This window comes from Heptranchias perlo, chromosome 7 (genome assembly GCF_035084215.1).
Source record: "Heptranchias perlo isolate sHepPer1 chromosome 7, sHepPer1.hap1, whole genome shotgun sequence".
Classification (NCBI taxonomy): domain Eukaryota; kingdom Metazoa; phylum Chordata; class Chondrichthyes; order Hexanchiformes; family Hexanchidae; genus Heptranchias; species Heptranchias perlo.
In genome coordinates this window covers 53,691,820-53,710,032 of record NC_090331.1, presented here as the reverse complement: position 1 = coordinate 53,710,032, position 18,213 = coordinate 53,691,820, and the positions used below count along the sequence as shown (strand labels likewise).

The 18,213-nt window shown below is 40.8% G+C and overlaps 1 protein-coding gene across 2 annotated transcripts in view; it reads left to right on the top strand.

Annotated features, from left to right (window-relative positions):
• Positions 1–13,988, top strand: part of LOC137323723 (WAS/WASL-interacting protein family member 1-like) — an 84,076-nt gene extending 70,088 nt beyond the window's left edge. For both annotated transcript variants that reach the window (XM_067987578.1, XM_067987579.1), the window contains 6 exons: positions 5,500–5,629; positions 6,319–6,474; positions 9,403–10,233; positions 11,858–12,070; positions 12,560–12,673; positions 13,532–13,988. In XM_067987578.1, the coding sequence (XP_067843679.1) occupies positions 5,500–5,629; positions 6,319–6,474; positions 9,403–10,233; positions 11,858–12,070; positions 12,560–12,673; positions 13,532–13,593 (1,506 nt within the window). In that variant the 3' untranslated portion in view covers positions 13,594–13,988. The remainder of the gene's footprint in view (positions 1–5,499; positions 5,630–6,318; positions 6,475–9,402; positions 10,234–11,857; positions 12,071–12,559; positions 12,674–13,531) is intronic.
• The last annotated feature ends 4,225 nt before the right edge of the window (positions 13,989–18,213 follow it).

The window sequence follows — 18,213 nt, the reverse complement described above, 5'->3', positions numbered from 1 at the left end:
AGAATGCACTATGGAGACCTGTAAAATAGGTGATCCTTCTTGTCACAAGTGATGCATATCCAATAACTCTTGAATATCTCTGCTTGATGATGCACCTAGCCAAGGTTGACAAATTATTTTAAGAATACAGAGAGCAGATGTCAGTTGAGGATGTGCTTCCATCCCGGGGATGTCAGTTCAGTTCTGTTGCTGGGTTAAATATATTTGGTTTAATTTAGTTAGAATAGAACTGAATATCTGAACCAAGCCCAGTTTGTCCATCTATACTGAAACAGTGATTAGCTGAGAAATATGCTTAATTGGATAACTTCTGCAAAGAAATGTTTCCCTTTGTTAAACCACTGAATGCTTTTTGTCTTAATGCTGCATGGTAAATATTTATACAATTCAGATTTTCTAAGTAACCAGTCCTAAAGTGACCTTTTCTTATTTTCCAAATCTTAAGTACTATTCACTATTTTGCAATGTATTCATCAGATCGTCCCCATCCACCCCACTTGGAAACAAACTCTACTCATCCAATTTTTAAAAATTGGAGGATATGGAGTGTGGTCCCATTTGAAATCAAAATTGGGTAACCACATTGTATAAATATCATATCCAGCAGAACCCCCACTGAGTCTTTTATTTATACCATTGTTCTGGTGCTTTGTGCAAGGTTTTTTTTCCCAAATTATTTTTAGCCTTTATAAAAAGATACTTGGTCACTTACTACGAGTAAATGGATTTCAAGGGTCCAATGATGGTTGGTTTTTAAAATTTTCTTGTCGGAGCTCTCCAATGCGAGGTAGGCCTTTCCTCTTTTATTCTTGTACATAGTGTTTTTTTACAATATTCTTTTCCGATGTGTTTGTTTATTGTCTTAATTGGATATTTGTTGTTTGTAGGTTGAAGTGTGAGAAGCATTGGGTTTGAATACTTTATGGGAGTTGTTGATCTGTCAACAGTTTTGATACTACAGCTTTGACAAACCAATTATAGTATTAACTTTAGTGTAATCCACAGCTAGTGGCACTCCCTTTACCTATGGAAAATCAGGACAAAATTAATTTCCCTCAGGCTGCATTAGTGATGGTGTGGGGGTCTGCTTGAGGCTCCATCTAGTGGTAGAAATGTGCAGCTGCCGGTGTGACTCTCATTGAATGCTGATACCCAAAATAAGGAATGTGAGATATGCATCACAAATTTAATATATTAAATTAATTTAATGTATTAGATATAAATATCTGCTATAATGCTGTATGATGATGAAGTGTTGAAATAATTTTCAAATTTACACCTTTATTAACCTCTTCCAATTATACATCTATATCTTACATAGAATTACTTTGAATTTTACAATACAGAAACAGACCATACGGCCCAACAGGTCTATGCCAGTGTTCGCTCCACAGGAGCCACCTCCCACCTTGCATCATCTCACCCTCACTCTATCAATACATCCTATTCTTTTCTCCCTCATCTACTTATCTAGCTTCCCCTTAAATGCTTCAGTGCTATTCGCCTCAACCACCCCATGTGGTAGCGAGTTCCACATTCTGAATTCCACATTATCTATCTGCAAGTAGACAAGACATTATCCATGTTTGAGCCATGATGAGGGAATGTTCTAGGTGAATGGGAGGAAGGGAGATGAACGATCACCTTTGGACCAGTAATGAACTTGAATTCATTGTAAATTTCTTCCAATGGTGCCTCTAACAATTAACTACATATGATCCAACAATCAAACTGCATTTATTCTTGTAACGATATCCGGCGAGTTTCGCTGTTACTTTCTTCCTGTTTTTTTTTACCACTTCCTGTAGCAGAACTGTGGCACAGATCTTTGTGGTAATCATTGCTTATACAGAATAATTATGCAAGACAACTACAAGTATATATTCTGATAACTTTTCATGTGAATTATAACTTAGGTTTTATTTAAGTATTAGTGAAACTAGTTACAAAGGTTTTATTGGTACAAGTTCTTGTGCAAATAACTCTTCCAATTTATATAGCTTCACTTCCTACATCAGAAATGAAATAGCTTATGATAGGGGCACTTGGTAATTCATTGTCAGTGATACAATTTAATATTTAGAACAGCGACCCTTATGACACCAGAGGGCCCTTTATAACTCATTATTTCATGTGAACTGTCTCCAGAGGTGACTGAGCACTATCTTGAAAATGCTTTTGCTAGAATATACAGTTTTTAAAAAATGAGGGCAAGAAGCATCTTTATGAAATGTCAAAGTGTGTGCATATATATATTTATATATAAAATGTGGTCTGTTGGGGGATGGTTGTGTTTACATTGGTCTAATAATTGGTGTGACATGAGGCAGGAAATTGGGCATAGGGGTTGGTGCACAATTTCAGAGAATCATAGAAAATTTACGGCAGGGAAGGAGGCCATTCGGCCCATCGTGTCCGCGCCAGCTGAGAGCCATCCAGCCTAATCCCACTTTCCCGCATTTAGTCCACAGCCCTGCAGGACACGGCTCTTCAGGTGCACATCCAGGTATTTTTTAAATGAGTTGAGGGTTTCTGCCTCTACCACCCTCTCGGGCAGTAAGTTCCAGACCCCTACCACCCTCTGGGCTGGACCATTTGTTTTAAATGGAGATGGATCATGTTGAGATTTATAATATGAAGATGAAGTTAGCTATGTGATAGGTGGAAGGGCAAACTTGGGGAGTTTGGATTGAGTAGTAGGTGACTATAAAGTTTTAGTGGGGAAGGAATTGGATAGTTAGTGAGTGGGAACAAGTGGATAGAGATGAGTAGATAGTAAAGCAGGCGTTCGGGTTGAGTGATGGGAAATGGTGCAAGGTTAGCGGATAAAGCAACAAGAAAGTTGGTGGTGAGTGAATACTAAAGAAATTGGTGGAATAAAGCGCGAATGAAAAGGAGGGGGAGTTGATGAAAGAGAGAATGGTGAGGACAAAGCTGCTTCTTCAGTGGTGGTGCATACATGGAGATATAGATAAGAGGACCATAATTATATGTGTGTATATATGTAGATGTGTGTGTGTGTATGTGTATATATAATGTGTCTATTGCACACTTCCTATTTGTGACTCTTCCAGTTTCATGATTTTTGTCACATGAAAATCACAACTAATGTAATGTCTGATATTACTGTTCGGGTTAAGTGGGTTAGATGAGGAGGAAAGGATGATTGTGTGCGGCGGAGGGAAGATGGTGCTGGGGTGAGAGGCATTAGGGTGGATAGAAAGTGAGGGGAATGGAGGTGAGGAGGTCAAAGGCTGTGGTGGGTATTGGGTCTGTCTCTCATCTCTTCTACTTTTTTCTCCTTTTCTGTCTCTTTTTGCTTCTGCCTATCCCTTTTTCTCTTTCCTTTGAGGTGATAACAGTGTATTGCAAGATGTGGTCGAATGGATGCCACCAAGGGCTGTAAATCGCTTTTTCTGATAGTAGGTGTAGGGAAAATGAGACCTGCAGCCCACAGTAACTCCCTTCCCATCTTGGTTCTTTTCTTTTCCTTCTCCCTTTTATCCTCTCCAAAGTCTGTGTCCTGTCACCTCTTCTCCCAGTGTAGCATTTACAGAAAATGCACTCTATATGCAAGGCTTTTAATATATAATAGAACATCCATAATATATCGTTGAAAACTGCAATGTAAACATCTCCAATCAGAATTCCAATGCTAAAATGCCCACACTTGCCTATTACGTTTACCTACAATGCATGTTTTCCTTTAACATCAGCAAGTGGTGCTCTAATAGGAATTGTAATAATCTCATTTACACCACCAGGTGATGCTGTGGAGCCTGCAGAGCCCCTTCTCCACAGCTGCAGCCTTTAATGTTTCCTAATCTAAGGATAGCCACTGTGACGGGACCTCAGGCCCCACTTCTCTGGCCAAACACACTCTTTAGGCCCCGCTTGGCCAAAACAACTTTGCTATCTGGCCTGCTACCCACTTTTTAAAAATTCCTTCCCAGCCTCAAGGAAATCCCACTGGTGCCCGCACTGTAGATAGGCCCCACTCTTGAGCTCCAGTGCCTCAGTGGCCACCTACACACTCAACTGTTCTTGGGGATCCCCACCTGCTGCCTGATTTGTTGGCAGGTCCTGTTGGCTGCATGATAAACAAACCAAATAAATATTAATAAATTAAGTAAATTGGAACATAACAGATGGAAACAAGCTTCGCAAACAGCATCCAGCTGCAAAAGAAATTAAATAAATAAACGTACCCCAAATAAATTGAACAGCAGCTCACCAAGTTGAATCAGCCCTCAAGCAAAGCGCAACACCTGCAAATTCATTAAGTAAATGGGGTCTGGTCAAATAACATTGGGCTATCTGCTCCATCTGAGGTGCCCAATTTCCACATGTCACCTGTTCTCTCTGCACTTCTCTGTATTCATTCCTTGTTCTAAGTCTGCTACTTCCCATTTATGTTTATTCCAAACTACAGCGCTACACTTTATCTCCACAATTGGCCCCACTACTCCACAGATACTCACTGCTACCTCACATGCCCACTTTCTGACCACTACCTACCTCCAAACCTATTTCTTTCCACTGATACCCACAAATTACTTGACCCCAAATACCCACTACCCAGACTTCACTTCCCCTCATCTTCCTTCTGCCAACCACTCACCACCCACACTCCAAGTCCTCATTACACCTATACTCACTTATTAACCTACCCCCACTTATTAACTACTCCCTCTGCAATTGCTCACTTCTTCACTACCCCACACCACCTACCATGATTACTGTTATGTTTTCAGGATGTTTTGACCATTTTTCCACAGAAAGGAAAAAGTTATTTTTAATGTTGGGTTTTTAAAGCATGTATTCAGACAAGTTTTAAAAAGAAGTCTGGGACAATAGGTAATTAAGATACCAATGATCTAGTTTTGATGTTTCCCTATACATTTTAAATAAAGAATTTTTAAAATCCATTTTGGCAATCCACAAACTCCTCAGAACCATTGTACTGGAAAGTCTTTAATCCTTTTTTGGCTGTAAATAGAGACAAGAGGCTGGGACAAAGGCTGCCAAACTATTGTTCTTTCCCCCATTAACAGTTCATTACTCTCTCCATACTACTCATTACCCCACATTATGCCTCATTTCCCCACTCCCATGCACCACCTTCCAAATAATCACATAACTATCACGCCCCCCACTCACCAACACCACGACATCTCCATTTCTTTCTAACACATTATTTCCTCTAACTTCCCATTAGCAACGCAATGGGACTGAGAAATTAGCAAGGAAGTATTTCAAGTCCATATTAATTAAACATGGAAACTGTTTCTCATGGTACAAATTGCAACATAACAAGTATTTTGAGTGAACAGCCACCGTGGGGGTCAGATCTAATTGCTCAGCAGCTTGAACTGCTTTCCTGAACCAAAAAATTTGTTGAATTAGTGCTAGTAACACTTTAAAATCCCACGGAAAGATGCTCATCAAGTGAGTAACAGTTGTACCTTTTCTTTTCTTCCATCCACTTGCAAAAATTAGGCAAATACAGAAAAACCTGCACTAAACAGAACTGAACAGTCAGGAAGAAATGCTCTTTTGTCAGACATATGCAAGACAAAAAAGCTGAAGCAGACTGTTACCAATGATAGGAGTGCACCAATAGTTAATGGTAAGTTTGAAAAAATAAGAATAAGCTTATTGTTCTAATTTAACTGATAATTATGTGAAGGCACTAATGTTTTGTTACATTAGGAAATTATACTGCACTAGTGGAGATATCATTCAAAGTCTGTACCTCCTATTTGAATTTACATGCAATATATAATAAATTTACACACTGTTAAAAACACTTCCACAGACACAATTTAAGATTCGCACTTTGCTGCCATTTGCTATTTAAAATTCTTTTTTTCTACTCTTTTGTAACACAGACACCAAGATTCAAAAAGGCCTTTTTGTTTTATGACCAAAATTTTTTTGTAGCCAAACTGAGTGGAGGAAGGGAAAAGACCCATTCAACTTCCACTGAAGATATTTTTCTTTGGAATAGGAATGTAATTCTGGCATACTGACATGAGAATACATTAATTACATGAGGATAATTTTTCCAATTTCAATGACCAGAAAATTGGGAATCTCGCAAACCAAATACATCGGCCTCCATACCTGATTCTCCAATCTTGGCAAATGAGGCTCCAAAGCTAGGAACTTCACCTCATAAAATATACCCTAAGATGCAGATATTTTGTGTGCAATGTTACTGTGTCTCCCAAGCAGATTACTGTATTTGATTATGGGGATGGTTTATCAATTCTTTAACAAGTAATATATCAATTGTACTTCTCTTGTTTTAAACAGCACCTAAAGGACCTGGAGGTGGCGGCGGTGGCGGCGGCGGCGGTGGTGGTGGTGGCGGCGGTGGTGGTGGTGGTGGTGGTGGACCTGCTGGTTTAGGTGGATTATTTTCAGGGGGAATGCCAAAGCTTAGGTCTGCAGGAAACCGAGAGGGTTCAGGTAGGTTATAATTAATTTTAATATTGCCTAATAATTTCCATATTACCTAATTTTTATTTTTGCATGTTTACTATTTTAAGACAATGCAGTTTCCTTAATGGAGTTAGCTGATTTTGTTGACTGGTATGGTCGGTGAAAGCAACGGTGTGTTTTTAATTACATTTTTGTGTTTATTGCTTTGCGGTTTATAGAAGGAAGTATAGCTGATTGACTGATATTGATGAAAGAAAAGTGCATTTTTTGTTTGCAAAGAAATACAGAGGAGTTGGTATCGTCAAAGTTATTTCAAAGAAGCATATCTAATGATAATACGAGCCCCGATAAAACTCCAAGGTGGGAAGAGAGCAGGGGGGTAGGATTTGCAGATGGGAAACCTGGAGGTACGGGTTTCCAGGACATCCTGACAATTTTGACGTCAGGACGTCTTTTAAATTTTTCAAATCAGTTTCCTGCCCGCACAGATTGAGAGACTGGCTGTCTGTCTGGCAGGAAGGCCTGCGGTAGCAGGCTGCAGCCGGGGATCGAAGGGAGGGAGGACTCGTGGGCCGTGGAGGACATCACGGTGGGGGGAGGTGGAGATCGGTGGTGGAGTCCAATTTTGGGAGGGGGCCGAGGTTCGGCCATCCGGAGTCCGGGGTCCAGGGTGGGGGGTTTGGAAGCAGGTTAGCTTGGTGTGTTGGAGAAGCACTCATGCTCCTCCTGGCCCAAAAGCACTTGCCTGTTCCATTCAGCTGTTGTCGGCTGCATTCGGCTGCCGGGTTTCCTCAGGCCCGGAAAACCCGGCACCCAGGTGTTAAATGGGAAACATAGGTTAAATTCGAGGCAGGCAGCCCCTTTATAATATTTTAAGGATGGGACCCGCCTCCAGGGAGCAGGTTAGTCGCCTGCCTCCAATAAAACCGGAAGTTGGGGTTGGGATTCTGTTTTTTTTATTTTTAACCCATCTCTCTCGCTATCCCCCCACCACCCCTTCCCCCCCCCCCCCCCCCCCCCCAGCTCTTCCTGGGGGGGCGGTTAAAATTACCCCCAAGGTGTACACCATGCACTGTCCACAGTTCTGGTCTCTATTATAAAAAGGATATAGAGGCATTGGAGAAGATGCAAAAAAGATGTACAAGGATGATACCAGAACTGAGGATATACTTATCAGGAAAGGCGGAGCAGGCTGGGCCTCTTTTCTCAGAAAAGAGAAGGCTCATGGGTGACCTGATAGAGGTCTTTAAGATAATGATAGGGTAGACATAGAGAAAATGTTTCCACTTGTGGGGCAGTCCAAAACTAGGGGTCATAAATATAAAATAGTGACTAATAAATCCAATAGGGAATTCAGGAGAAACGTCTTTACCCAAAGAGTGGTAAGAATGTGGAACTTGCTACCACAAGGAGTAGTTGAGGCAAATAGCATAGATGCATTTAAGGGGAAGCTAGATAAGCACATGAGGGAGAAAGGAATAGAAGGGTATGCTGATGGAGTTAGATGAAGTAGGGAGGGAGGAGGCTCGTGTGGAGCATAAATGCCGGCATTGACCAGTTGGATCGATTGGGCCTGTTTCTGTGCTGTAGACTTGGTGTAACTATGACTTCATAGATGGAAGAAATATGGGGCCCAAAAATCCCAGCCATTCTGCCATACTCCTGCCATAACATCAATAGGAATTTGCTGAAATGGCTGGAAGCTAGGCTGAGACTTGACTATGCCGGGCCCCTGCCTTGTGCTGGCATTTGCTGAATGGTCTGATGGGGCAGACCCACGGTCTGATGGGGCAGACCCACTGTCTGCCCAAAGCATGGCCATTGTTATGGAGTGGGGGGTGCAGGACTGTGACTCCCTCCATCAGATGTTCCAATGTCCTTCAGAGAGACCCAGCATATGGTCAATGCAGATATGCCTGGTCAGATCAGTTATATCTCCCTGGCTATCAGTGGTTATGGGGCCCACTTCAGAAGCCAGGCTGCGATTGGGGTGTGGACCCCTGACTTACAAAAAAAATCAATGCAGCCGCAGTACACAGGGCCACTTGGGGCACCCTCATCATGTTTTGAGAGGGGGGGGACCGGCCTCCTCCCTTCCCTGCTCTGCCACCTCCACCCGACTTTCCAGACTTATGCCAATATCAGGCACCCCAGAATCTTCCTTAGTAGAGGAGGCACCTGCTATTAGCATGATAATTAAAAGGCCTCCCCAGATCCCATCGACTTTGGAGTTGGTGCTGGAGGACCTAGTACTTAAACCTGGATGCACCTACCACCTCCCCTGCGTATTTTCAGGGCCATTGTGTTTAGCAGTGATGGTACTAGTCTTTACTATGGATTAGAAATGCAAATTATGAGTGTGTTGAGTTTCTCTGTATGTCAGTCAGTAAAGACTAGAATCACTGGTGGATGAAGTATTTTCAGTCTTTGAAGGCAATGATAAATTTTAAAGGAGCTGCATCATATCAGAGCCTACAGAAATCTGGTTGCCTACTTAATTGTTCACATTTGTTATAGCAAAACTATCTTATCAGGAAAAGTACTAGGGGTGAGTTTTATATGTTGTCCTTCCATCATTTTATAATTTGACATTGCTGTACTGATAAAATAGGTAATTGTCTTTGATCGGTGTAATTTAAACCCTAATTGTATTGTTAGTCTGCAGTTTGCACATTGCCTGTGAAAATGGATTTCAAGTAGCTTAAGGAGAAAAAGACAAAAATGTGTAAAATAAAAGGATAAGTCTGATCGATCTGAGCACACTAAGAAGTAAATATATTGTATATGCCAGTCTACTATTCAAGCAAATGAATTGCTGCAGAACAAAGCTATAAAGGAAAGCTAATGTTGCTGTTTTAATATATGTAATTGTTAGCAAATAAAGGTAGTAGCTGTGCTAAGCTTTTAATTGTATATTTCCTGTAAATCATAAATTTATTACATTTCCATCCACAGATTCTGGAGGAAGCAGACCACCAAATTTGCCTCCTGGTGGAAGATCAGCTGGTCCCAGACCCTTTACAACAAGCAATGCTCCATCAAGGTTGCCTGGGTCATCTCCTTCTCCAAGGAGTAATAACCCTGAGTTACCAAGAAATAAATTCCCTCCACCAAGTCAACCAAAATTTTCAAGGCCAGATATAGGTTCAAAGCCTGATGCAGGACCACCACCTTTACCAAATGCACCACGACCATCAGCATCAAATCCGCAAAACAGGGGTCCTCCACCTTTTCCAGGAAATCGATTGCCAAACACAGGACCTTCTCTACCGAATCGCAGTCAAGGGTCTTCTCGTCAATTTACTCCAACTCCTCCACCTACTAGTGCAAATAGACCTTTCCTGTCTCCCACCCCAGGCAGGGTTGCTGAAGACAGGCCTCCACCATCAACTCCTTCAATTATCGGTTCAAACAGACCTCCACTGCCTCCTGCTCCTAATAGGATGACGGATGATAGGCCTCCACCACCTCCTATGACACACAGACCCTCAATTAATAGGGATGGCCCTCCACTTCCACCACCACAACATCAAAAACCACCTGTTCCTCAAACACCTAGGCCAACTCCCTCTTTCCAAGCTCCTCCCCCCCCACCACCTAATCGGCCAGGACCACCTCCCATTCACCCAAGTACTGCTCCAGATGTTGAAATTCCAAGGCTTCCTCAACGGAATTTGTCCCTCCACAGCACTTCTTCATCAGCATCACCTGGGCCAATTCGAAGTGGTCCTCTTCCTCCCAGTGAAAGACCTCCACCTCCTGTAAGAGACCCCCCTAGCAGATCGGGTATGTTCATCAAACATTGTGCTTTTTTCTTTCGGTTTTTTTTCTCCCCATTGTAAAACTGAGGTTAAGAGCTAAGGTTTCTGCTGATTGGTTGCGGTCTGTGTTAATCATGGCATCTCAGAGCCTTGTATCTTATTCTTTGTGCTCCATCATTGATTTCTTCCTCTTCCAGAGTTCTGATGGCATAACTTGTTACCTTCTGCTCATTATACTGCAGGCATGGCCCCAAACTGTGATCTGTGCTGCTGAAGTAGCCTTGACCTACTTCCTTTTCCTTCCTGCAATCTCCACACTGAGCAGTGTAAATGCAAAGAGTGGTAGGAAATGGGTGCAGAAATGAGGATAGAGTGAAGGGGACGGGGAAAGGAGGAATGGGAACAGCGGTTTGGGGAAGAGAGAAAGGGAATTGGTGGGAGGGAAGTAGAGGAGGAGAGGGAGGACCGAGGGAGATAACTGGTTTCTGTTTCTCTTTTCTTCCTCCAGACAGGTTGTTTAAAAAAAATTGTGCAAAATTCATACTCTTGGTTGTTCTTTTGCACCTTTTCATTTATACCAAAAAAAATGTCTGAGCTGAATCAGAAAAAGAATGTCTGATTTCAAAATGAGAGGAAAACAGTCAATATGCTCTGAAAAGCTCAAATTGCAAAGGTCTAATTAGGAAATATGGGTTGATAAAGGAACTTAACAAAAATTGATAGGCTGTTGCTTATGTCTGAGAAATCAATAACATGGCACTAAGCTTCATTGTGTCATCTTGGCCTAGTGGTAGCACTCTCTCCCCTAAATCAGAAGGTTGTGGGTTCAAATCCCCCTCCAGTGACTTGAGCTTATAATCTAGGATGACACTTCAGTGCAATATTTAGGGAGTGCTACCATCTTTCGGACGAGACATTAAATCAAGGCATTTAGATGGACATAAAAGTTCCTTTAGCAGTATTCAAAGAAAAGCAGAGGAGTTCTTTTGTTTATACAGCAGTTAGCCTTCAATCAACATCTCAACACTTTCAACAACAGATTAACTGATCATTTATCTCTGCTGTCTGTGGGACCATGCTGTGCACAAATTAGCTGGTGCATTTGCTTCCATGACAACAATGACTACAAAGTATTTCATTGGCTGTGAACATTTTGGGGCATCATGGGGATGTAGAAAATGCTATATCAATGAAAGTCCTTTCTTTCTCTCAATTTAATATTGTGATTTTTTTTTTTTAGAGTGTACAAGAGTAGCCTTTTCACAAAACTCGAGAACAATCAAAGCCTGCATTGTAACATGATATACACCAAAAATTGGGGGACTGTTATAAACAAGAGATGGGAAAATAGCACAGTTTTAGAAAATCTTCTCAACGGTGACATGTTTCTGATCAAATGTAATCTAATTTGATTTAGCCTAAAGTTTTTTTTTGAAAATGATTTTTAAGACATCCTGCAATAATCCCTAGTTTAAAAAATATTGTGGAAGCATAAATATGGATAATTTTATGGTGATCAAAATAGAATGTAGATCTAAATTCCAGTCATTGATGTACACACTGTATTCAATTTCTCAGAAAACTTTGACTTGGGAATGACTGTATGTATGGGACTGCAAGCTAATCATTTTCTGAACTTCTCATAACAGGACCTCTTCCACCACCACCTCCAGTTGGCAGAAATGGTAGTAGCCCGAAAGCACCACCTGTCCCACAGCCCCCAAGTAGAATGGGTTCAGACCCCCCGAGGAGTGGCTTCAGACCCCCACTTCCTCCTGACCGAGGAAGTCCTGTTGTCCCATCTCCCCCGCCAACGTCAATGAGGAATGGCTTTCAGGAGACCTCACAGTCAATGTGTGAAGGTAAATACTATCCCTCGCCCTCCCATTTTTTCAAAATGTATACAGTGCAAGATTATTGAGCGGTAGCACTTAAATGAGGTGTGAAGTTTAAATTGGCGGCAGTAGTCAGACTACTGACTGAGATGTGAGGGAAATTCAATTGATTCAATTTGTTCCCATTGTTCATGTTCCAACCCTCAATTCTGTGTTGCGTCTCTCCTAATGGCAGGCTAAGGTAGAGAACCAGCTGTACAGGAAATTGCAGCTGAGAGCCCAGACCATACCCATACCGATGTGTGGAACTGCTACATTATGTGGCAGTGCTCTTTATTGCTGGAGACATTTCATGAAGTCCAGGATCAATTATGGAATTCATTATTATTTACACATTTTAAGTTACAAATATTGCAATATGTACATTTTAAAATGTTAAAATTTGACTCCCATATAAATGTAGATATTATGTCCATGTATTGTAAAATTAATAATTTGACTTTTCTCTGACCACAGATGAGTGGGAAGGCAGATTTTCTTTCCATTCCATCTCTGATTTTCCACCACCGGAACCATATGTAAACTTCCAAAAAACTTATCCTAGTAAACAGAGCAAGGCAGAGAGCAGAGGTGAGTAGCAGAGGAACTTTTCAAATCCCATTTATGAAGTTTGAAACATATTAGGAACTGAAAAATCTCCTTTCATTTAAAAAGTTCATAATTTTTTAATTTGTGATTTAATATTAGCCAGGAAATGTATTGCATAGTTCCTCCTTTTCCCACAGGGATTTTATAGAATAATTCAGTAGATATCCAACAACTAGAAATTGTGTTTATCCAATTAATAGCTTAGCCCTACTTCCTGGTTCAATTCCCTGAGGACAGAATAGGCTCACTTGTGGTTACCCCCACGGTAAAATAGTTTGCAAACACTCAGTCACTTGTGAATAATGGCCACTTGGGTGAGGTACCAGAAGACAGCCTGTGTTTCTGAAACCATAGCCTACTTTCAGAAGAAGAGGGCAGAAAATTGGCAAAAAGTTTTTAAAAAAAGGAAAGGTGCAAATACATTTCAGTATTTAAAATATTACAAAAATTACAGACAAAAGTGTGACATTTGGGTTTTTAAAAAAAAAACAAGCTGAATTGTATATTTTGTTGGTAATTCAAGGGAATTCCTCTCATTCAAAGTTTTTATTACTCAAGCTTTCATTGCTTGGGAAGGCAGGAAAGATTATTGGGACAGAGGATTTATTTTTTGATTCTTCAACTAATTTATAATTCTGTTTTAGATATAGAAAAAAAGTAATACCCAAATCAATGAGAACAATCCTTTTCTGGAATTGTGCAATTATTAATTTTATGACCATTCTGTGGTTGAGTTCTCCTCCATCCGTATCTCTAAAACTTTAATATTCCACTTGGCCCGAAAAGTTATACTTATAATTCTAGAAATCCTGCATTAACTATAATCTTTTACTGTAACAGATCCAGGCCGAAGAGAACGAGGTGCTCCACCCCTTCCACCAATTCCACCTATACCAAGGTGAAACGGACCTGGCTGTTTAAAACTCTTGGAAAGCCATCCTACTCTTGAGACCACCTTGCATGCTTTAACTGCAGACTATTGCTACAGTGATGTTGAATTTGCCTCTATCAGCTTCAGTCATTTTCAGATGTAGAAATGCTGGCTCTCTGGCATTTCGTTTATGTGATGCTTACAGCATCTAGAAATTAAAAAATAATTTCTCCTTTGCATTTTTTGACTGCTTTAATGTAAAACATGCTAACTTGTTTACAATATTATGGACCAGAATAAATACATGTATTTTGCAAGAATATTTCTTTAACCTATTTCATTTCACAATATATACAGTAGCAATATCAGTTGGGTGCTCGATGTATAATTGACGTCTTCTAATAAAAATAGGCACTTTGGCTTTAATCAATTATTCTTGAAGTTATGTTATCAAATTGAATTTAAATAAAGATCTGAATTGCGTTTTCCAAGCTACCTGTTGTAGATTGTAAACCATAAGACTTAAAAAGATAAAAACTAGTGACTATTAGTTATAGGATTATCTTTTGTACTCATTAACTTTAGTAGTTACTGTTTATTTATATAAAGCATGTGCTTAGCAATGAAAAATACCAAATAGCAGGTCACAAATACCTGCATGAAGGAGCACTTATAGGCTGAGTTTTGAGGTTAATGTGAACTAGAAAGTTCAGTCTGAATAAAATGTGCATATGACTACTCCATTTTAGGAATATACTGTACCAATTTACATCTTTTCAAAAGCGCTATATTTAATTTAAAGTTGCAGAATTGGTATTAATGATCATTGCTTAACATATTTTTAAAATCCTGGTACGGTGCATAAGTATCAAGAAAATGGAAGAGACAATTATTTTGATGGAAAAGAAAAATTGGCGGCCTGTAAATCGAGCTGCCGATTCACTACCGCCCGTTTTGAGCTTCGGCCCAAGATCAGTTCCGTCCCCATGATGCTTTTAATCTTTTCTGACAAGTTTCTAATAAGAATAATGATGAGGCAAATGATTTGTTATCACTTTGATTCACTCAGAAGCTGGCATTTTCATTATCTCTGGTACTTTTTTATGTAACATTGTTGCACACTTGCCACAGGATATTGTCCGTTGCAAATTACTTATCCTAATATTGCACACATGTCTGAGAACATTTTTTAAACTATTATTGTTTTCACTGTAAATTTAGGGTAAAAATCTACTGTGTCCATTGTTCTGTGTTGGACTGCTGCCATCAAAGTTAAAGCTAAGTCCTGACTCTGGTATCTTTCTACATTTTACATACATAATGATCATTCTCTGTCTCCCCTACAGCAGAGAGATCAATCACAAGATTACATTCAATATCCTTTGCCGTGACACAATACCTTTTCTAGGGTAATATTCTACTTTGAGATGTGAAAAATCATCAAATACTCCTGAAGGGTTAATTAGAATTTTGAAAATAAAATGGACTTAACTATTCCCTCCTTTTCTCCCACTCTTAACTATTGAGATCTGCCTCCTGGGTCTCTGAATCCCCTGTAGCCCATAGCTTTTTAAGTTAGTTCCCTCATCCCTGGATCTGTCTGCTTCAAATGTTGCTCCTCTTCACCTATAGTCTACTGAAATGTGATTCCTGTTTCCGACCTGCACATGCCCAAATTGGCATTTCCTACCCACTCTGCTGCCAGATTGGAGAGGTAGCTAAAAAAGTGGAAGGATTTCCTTGTCAGCAAATGGTGGCGAGGATGATTTCCAATGGAACATGAAGAATCTTGAACATGAAAATTTGTGGCACCAACTCCACAGATGTTCTGTCTATAGGTCTCAATCTGCTTATCACCTCTTCTAGTCAATTTGGACAAACCAGGAGCCAGAGTTACTTACTTCCCCCACATCCTCACCTAGGCCAGAGGCAGCCATGGTTGGAGAGGTGGAACAAAATGAGTCCTGTGCTCCAAACAGATCTTGTAATTTTTGACATACTCTGTTTGGGCTGCTAGGGCTGGCCTATTCGATCTGCAGTATGGACCACCTGGGAACACCACAGCCAGGATTTAAAAAGTTAACAGGGGAGCTAACTGGGCTCCAACTTTACTGCTGGGGCAACGCCAACAGCAGGCACTAGTGGATTCAAAATTTGACCACATTGTGTACTGATCAGTGTCAAAAGAACTCTGCTGTTGGCTGAGGCAGGAGTTCAGATAGTGTCAGCACTGGGAAAGGTCTCTACGCCATCCACTGGATTAAACATCCACTCCCTCCACCATCAGCATACTGTGGCTGCAGTGCCTATCTACAGGATGCACTGCAGCTACTCGCCAAGGCTTCTTTGACAACACCTCCCAAATCCACGACCTTCACCACCTAAAAGGACAAGCTTTCGGAGGCTTCCTCCTTCCTCAGGTGAATGTTGTGGAAATGAAATCCTCGAACCCTTCGCATTTATAAATCACAGAACAATACCTGGTGATTACAGATAGTCTTTCCAACTGCCCGTTGCCAAGGCAATCACAGTGTGCAGACAGAGAGGTGTTACCGACAAGGCCACCGAATATACAAACAACCCAAAAAAAAGAGAAAGAGGCAGAAACATAGAAAAATCTGGAAGGAAGAGAAAGACAGCAAATGACCCGTTATATTAAAAACAGATAACATTTGTTCGCTGGCGGGGTTACGTGTAGCGTGACATGAACCCAAGATCCCGGTTGAGGCCGTCCTCATGGGTGCGGAACTTGGCTATCAATTTCTGCTCAACGATTTTGCGTTGTCATAGAGTCATAGAGTTATACAGCACGGATAGAGGCCCTTCGGCCCATCGTGTCCGCGCCGGCCATCAAGCCCTGTCTACTCTAATCCCATATTCCAGCATTTGTCGTGTGTCTCGAAGGCCGCCTTGGAGTATGCTTACCCGAAGGTCGGTGGCTGAATGTCCTTGACTGCTGAAGTGTTCCCCGACTGGGAGGGAACCCTCCTGTCTGGCGATTGTTGCGCATAGGTAACACCTCTCTGACTGCACACTGTGATTGCCTTGGCAACGGGCAGTTGGAAAGACTATCTGTAATCACCAGGTATTGTTCTGTGATTTATAAATGCGAAGGGTTCGAGGATTTCATTTCCACAACAGTCACCTGAGGAAGGAGGAAGCCTCCGAAAGCTTGTGAATTTCAAATAAAATTGTTGGACTATAACTTGGTGTTGTAAAATTGTTTACAATTGTCAACCCCAGTCCATCACCGGCATCTCCACATCATAAAAGGACAAGGGTAGCAGGTGCATGGGAACACCATCACTGCTAGGTTTCTCTCCAAGTCTCTCACCATCCTGACTTGGAAATATATCACCGTTCCTTCCTCATTGCTGGGTCAAAATCCTGGAACTCTGTACCTTATAGCATTGTGGAAGTACCCTCACCACATAGACTGCAGCAGTTCAAGAAGAAGGCTCACCATCACCTTTTCAAGGGCAACTAAGGATGGGCAATAAATGCTGGCCTTGAAAGTGATGCCCACATCTTGAGAATTAATTTTTTAAAAACCATGCAAGTCAATTTCAGCTGGTTTTTGATATCAACCCTGGCAGGATGCCAGGGAGCATTAAGAAGAGACCTGATGCTGACCACCACACTTAAATTATCATTGTTTGTAATTGGGATGAATGGAACACACTTTGAGTAGGGAGCCAACTTGCATGGTACATCTATGATTTAGACCAAAAAATTGGAGAGGGCAAGTGGTAGAGATTGCTAAACAGTAGTCTTTCCAGCTTGTAAATGAGTATTAATAGGTGATTGTGCAACGGGAAATACTGTACATGTCTGGTGTACCTGACTGGCTGCCTCTGTAGATTACTCCAAAGCTGATATGCTGAAAAAATACCAATATTATGAAAAATCTAATTTCCAGGAATTACTGCAAAAGTCACGTGACACTTATTTTCCAAAACATTTTTAATAAATTACATCAGAATGGATATTTAGATGCTGAAATTAGAAGTTTTTTCTATAGCCTTTGGACATTAGTATTCATACTGTTCATTGTAAAAAAAATTTTGAGTGGCAGAATAAGATTTGTAGTTCTTGTCAGTAATAAGTGTGATCTGACAGATTATAACTGCATTAAATCTAAATTTGGGCAAGTAAAGATACGTCAAGTTATGCACCAAATTCTACATTGTTCTATTCTATATCCTGTTCTTTTCTATATATGCTGAAAATCTGTTGAAGTAAGCCTGAAATATCAACAGTTTACCACAGATGCACCTTGTCCTTTGAATGCTTCTCATTTGCAGCTATGCACAGATGCAGAAATAAGCAATTCAATGATCCGTTTGAACATTAGAACTTGAAGGTTGGTCCAGATGTGATCTGAGGTGAGTATGGGGGAGAAGCCCATTCTAATCCCTTCCCATTCACTATGATATTCTATTAAGGTAGAACTCTATAGCTAATTTTATATCTTGTGTCCAAAGACAGAGTAAAATAATCACATCTGCATGGCGAAGATAACCCTGCAGAGTGTTCCACATTCAAAACAAATAGTCTGTAGTTAGTGGTTTGATTTTTGGGTGTCCTTTCCCTTTGGTCTATCTTCCGATGCTTCTGCTATCACTTACCTTTGTTAATTTTTCAAATACCT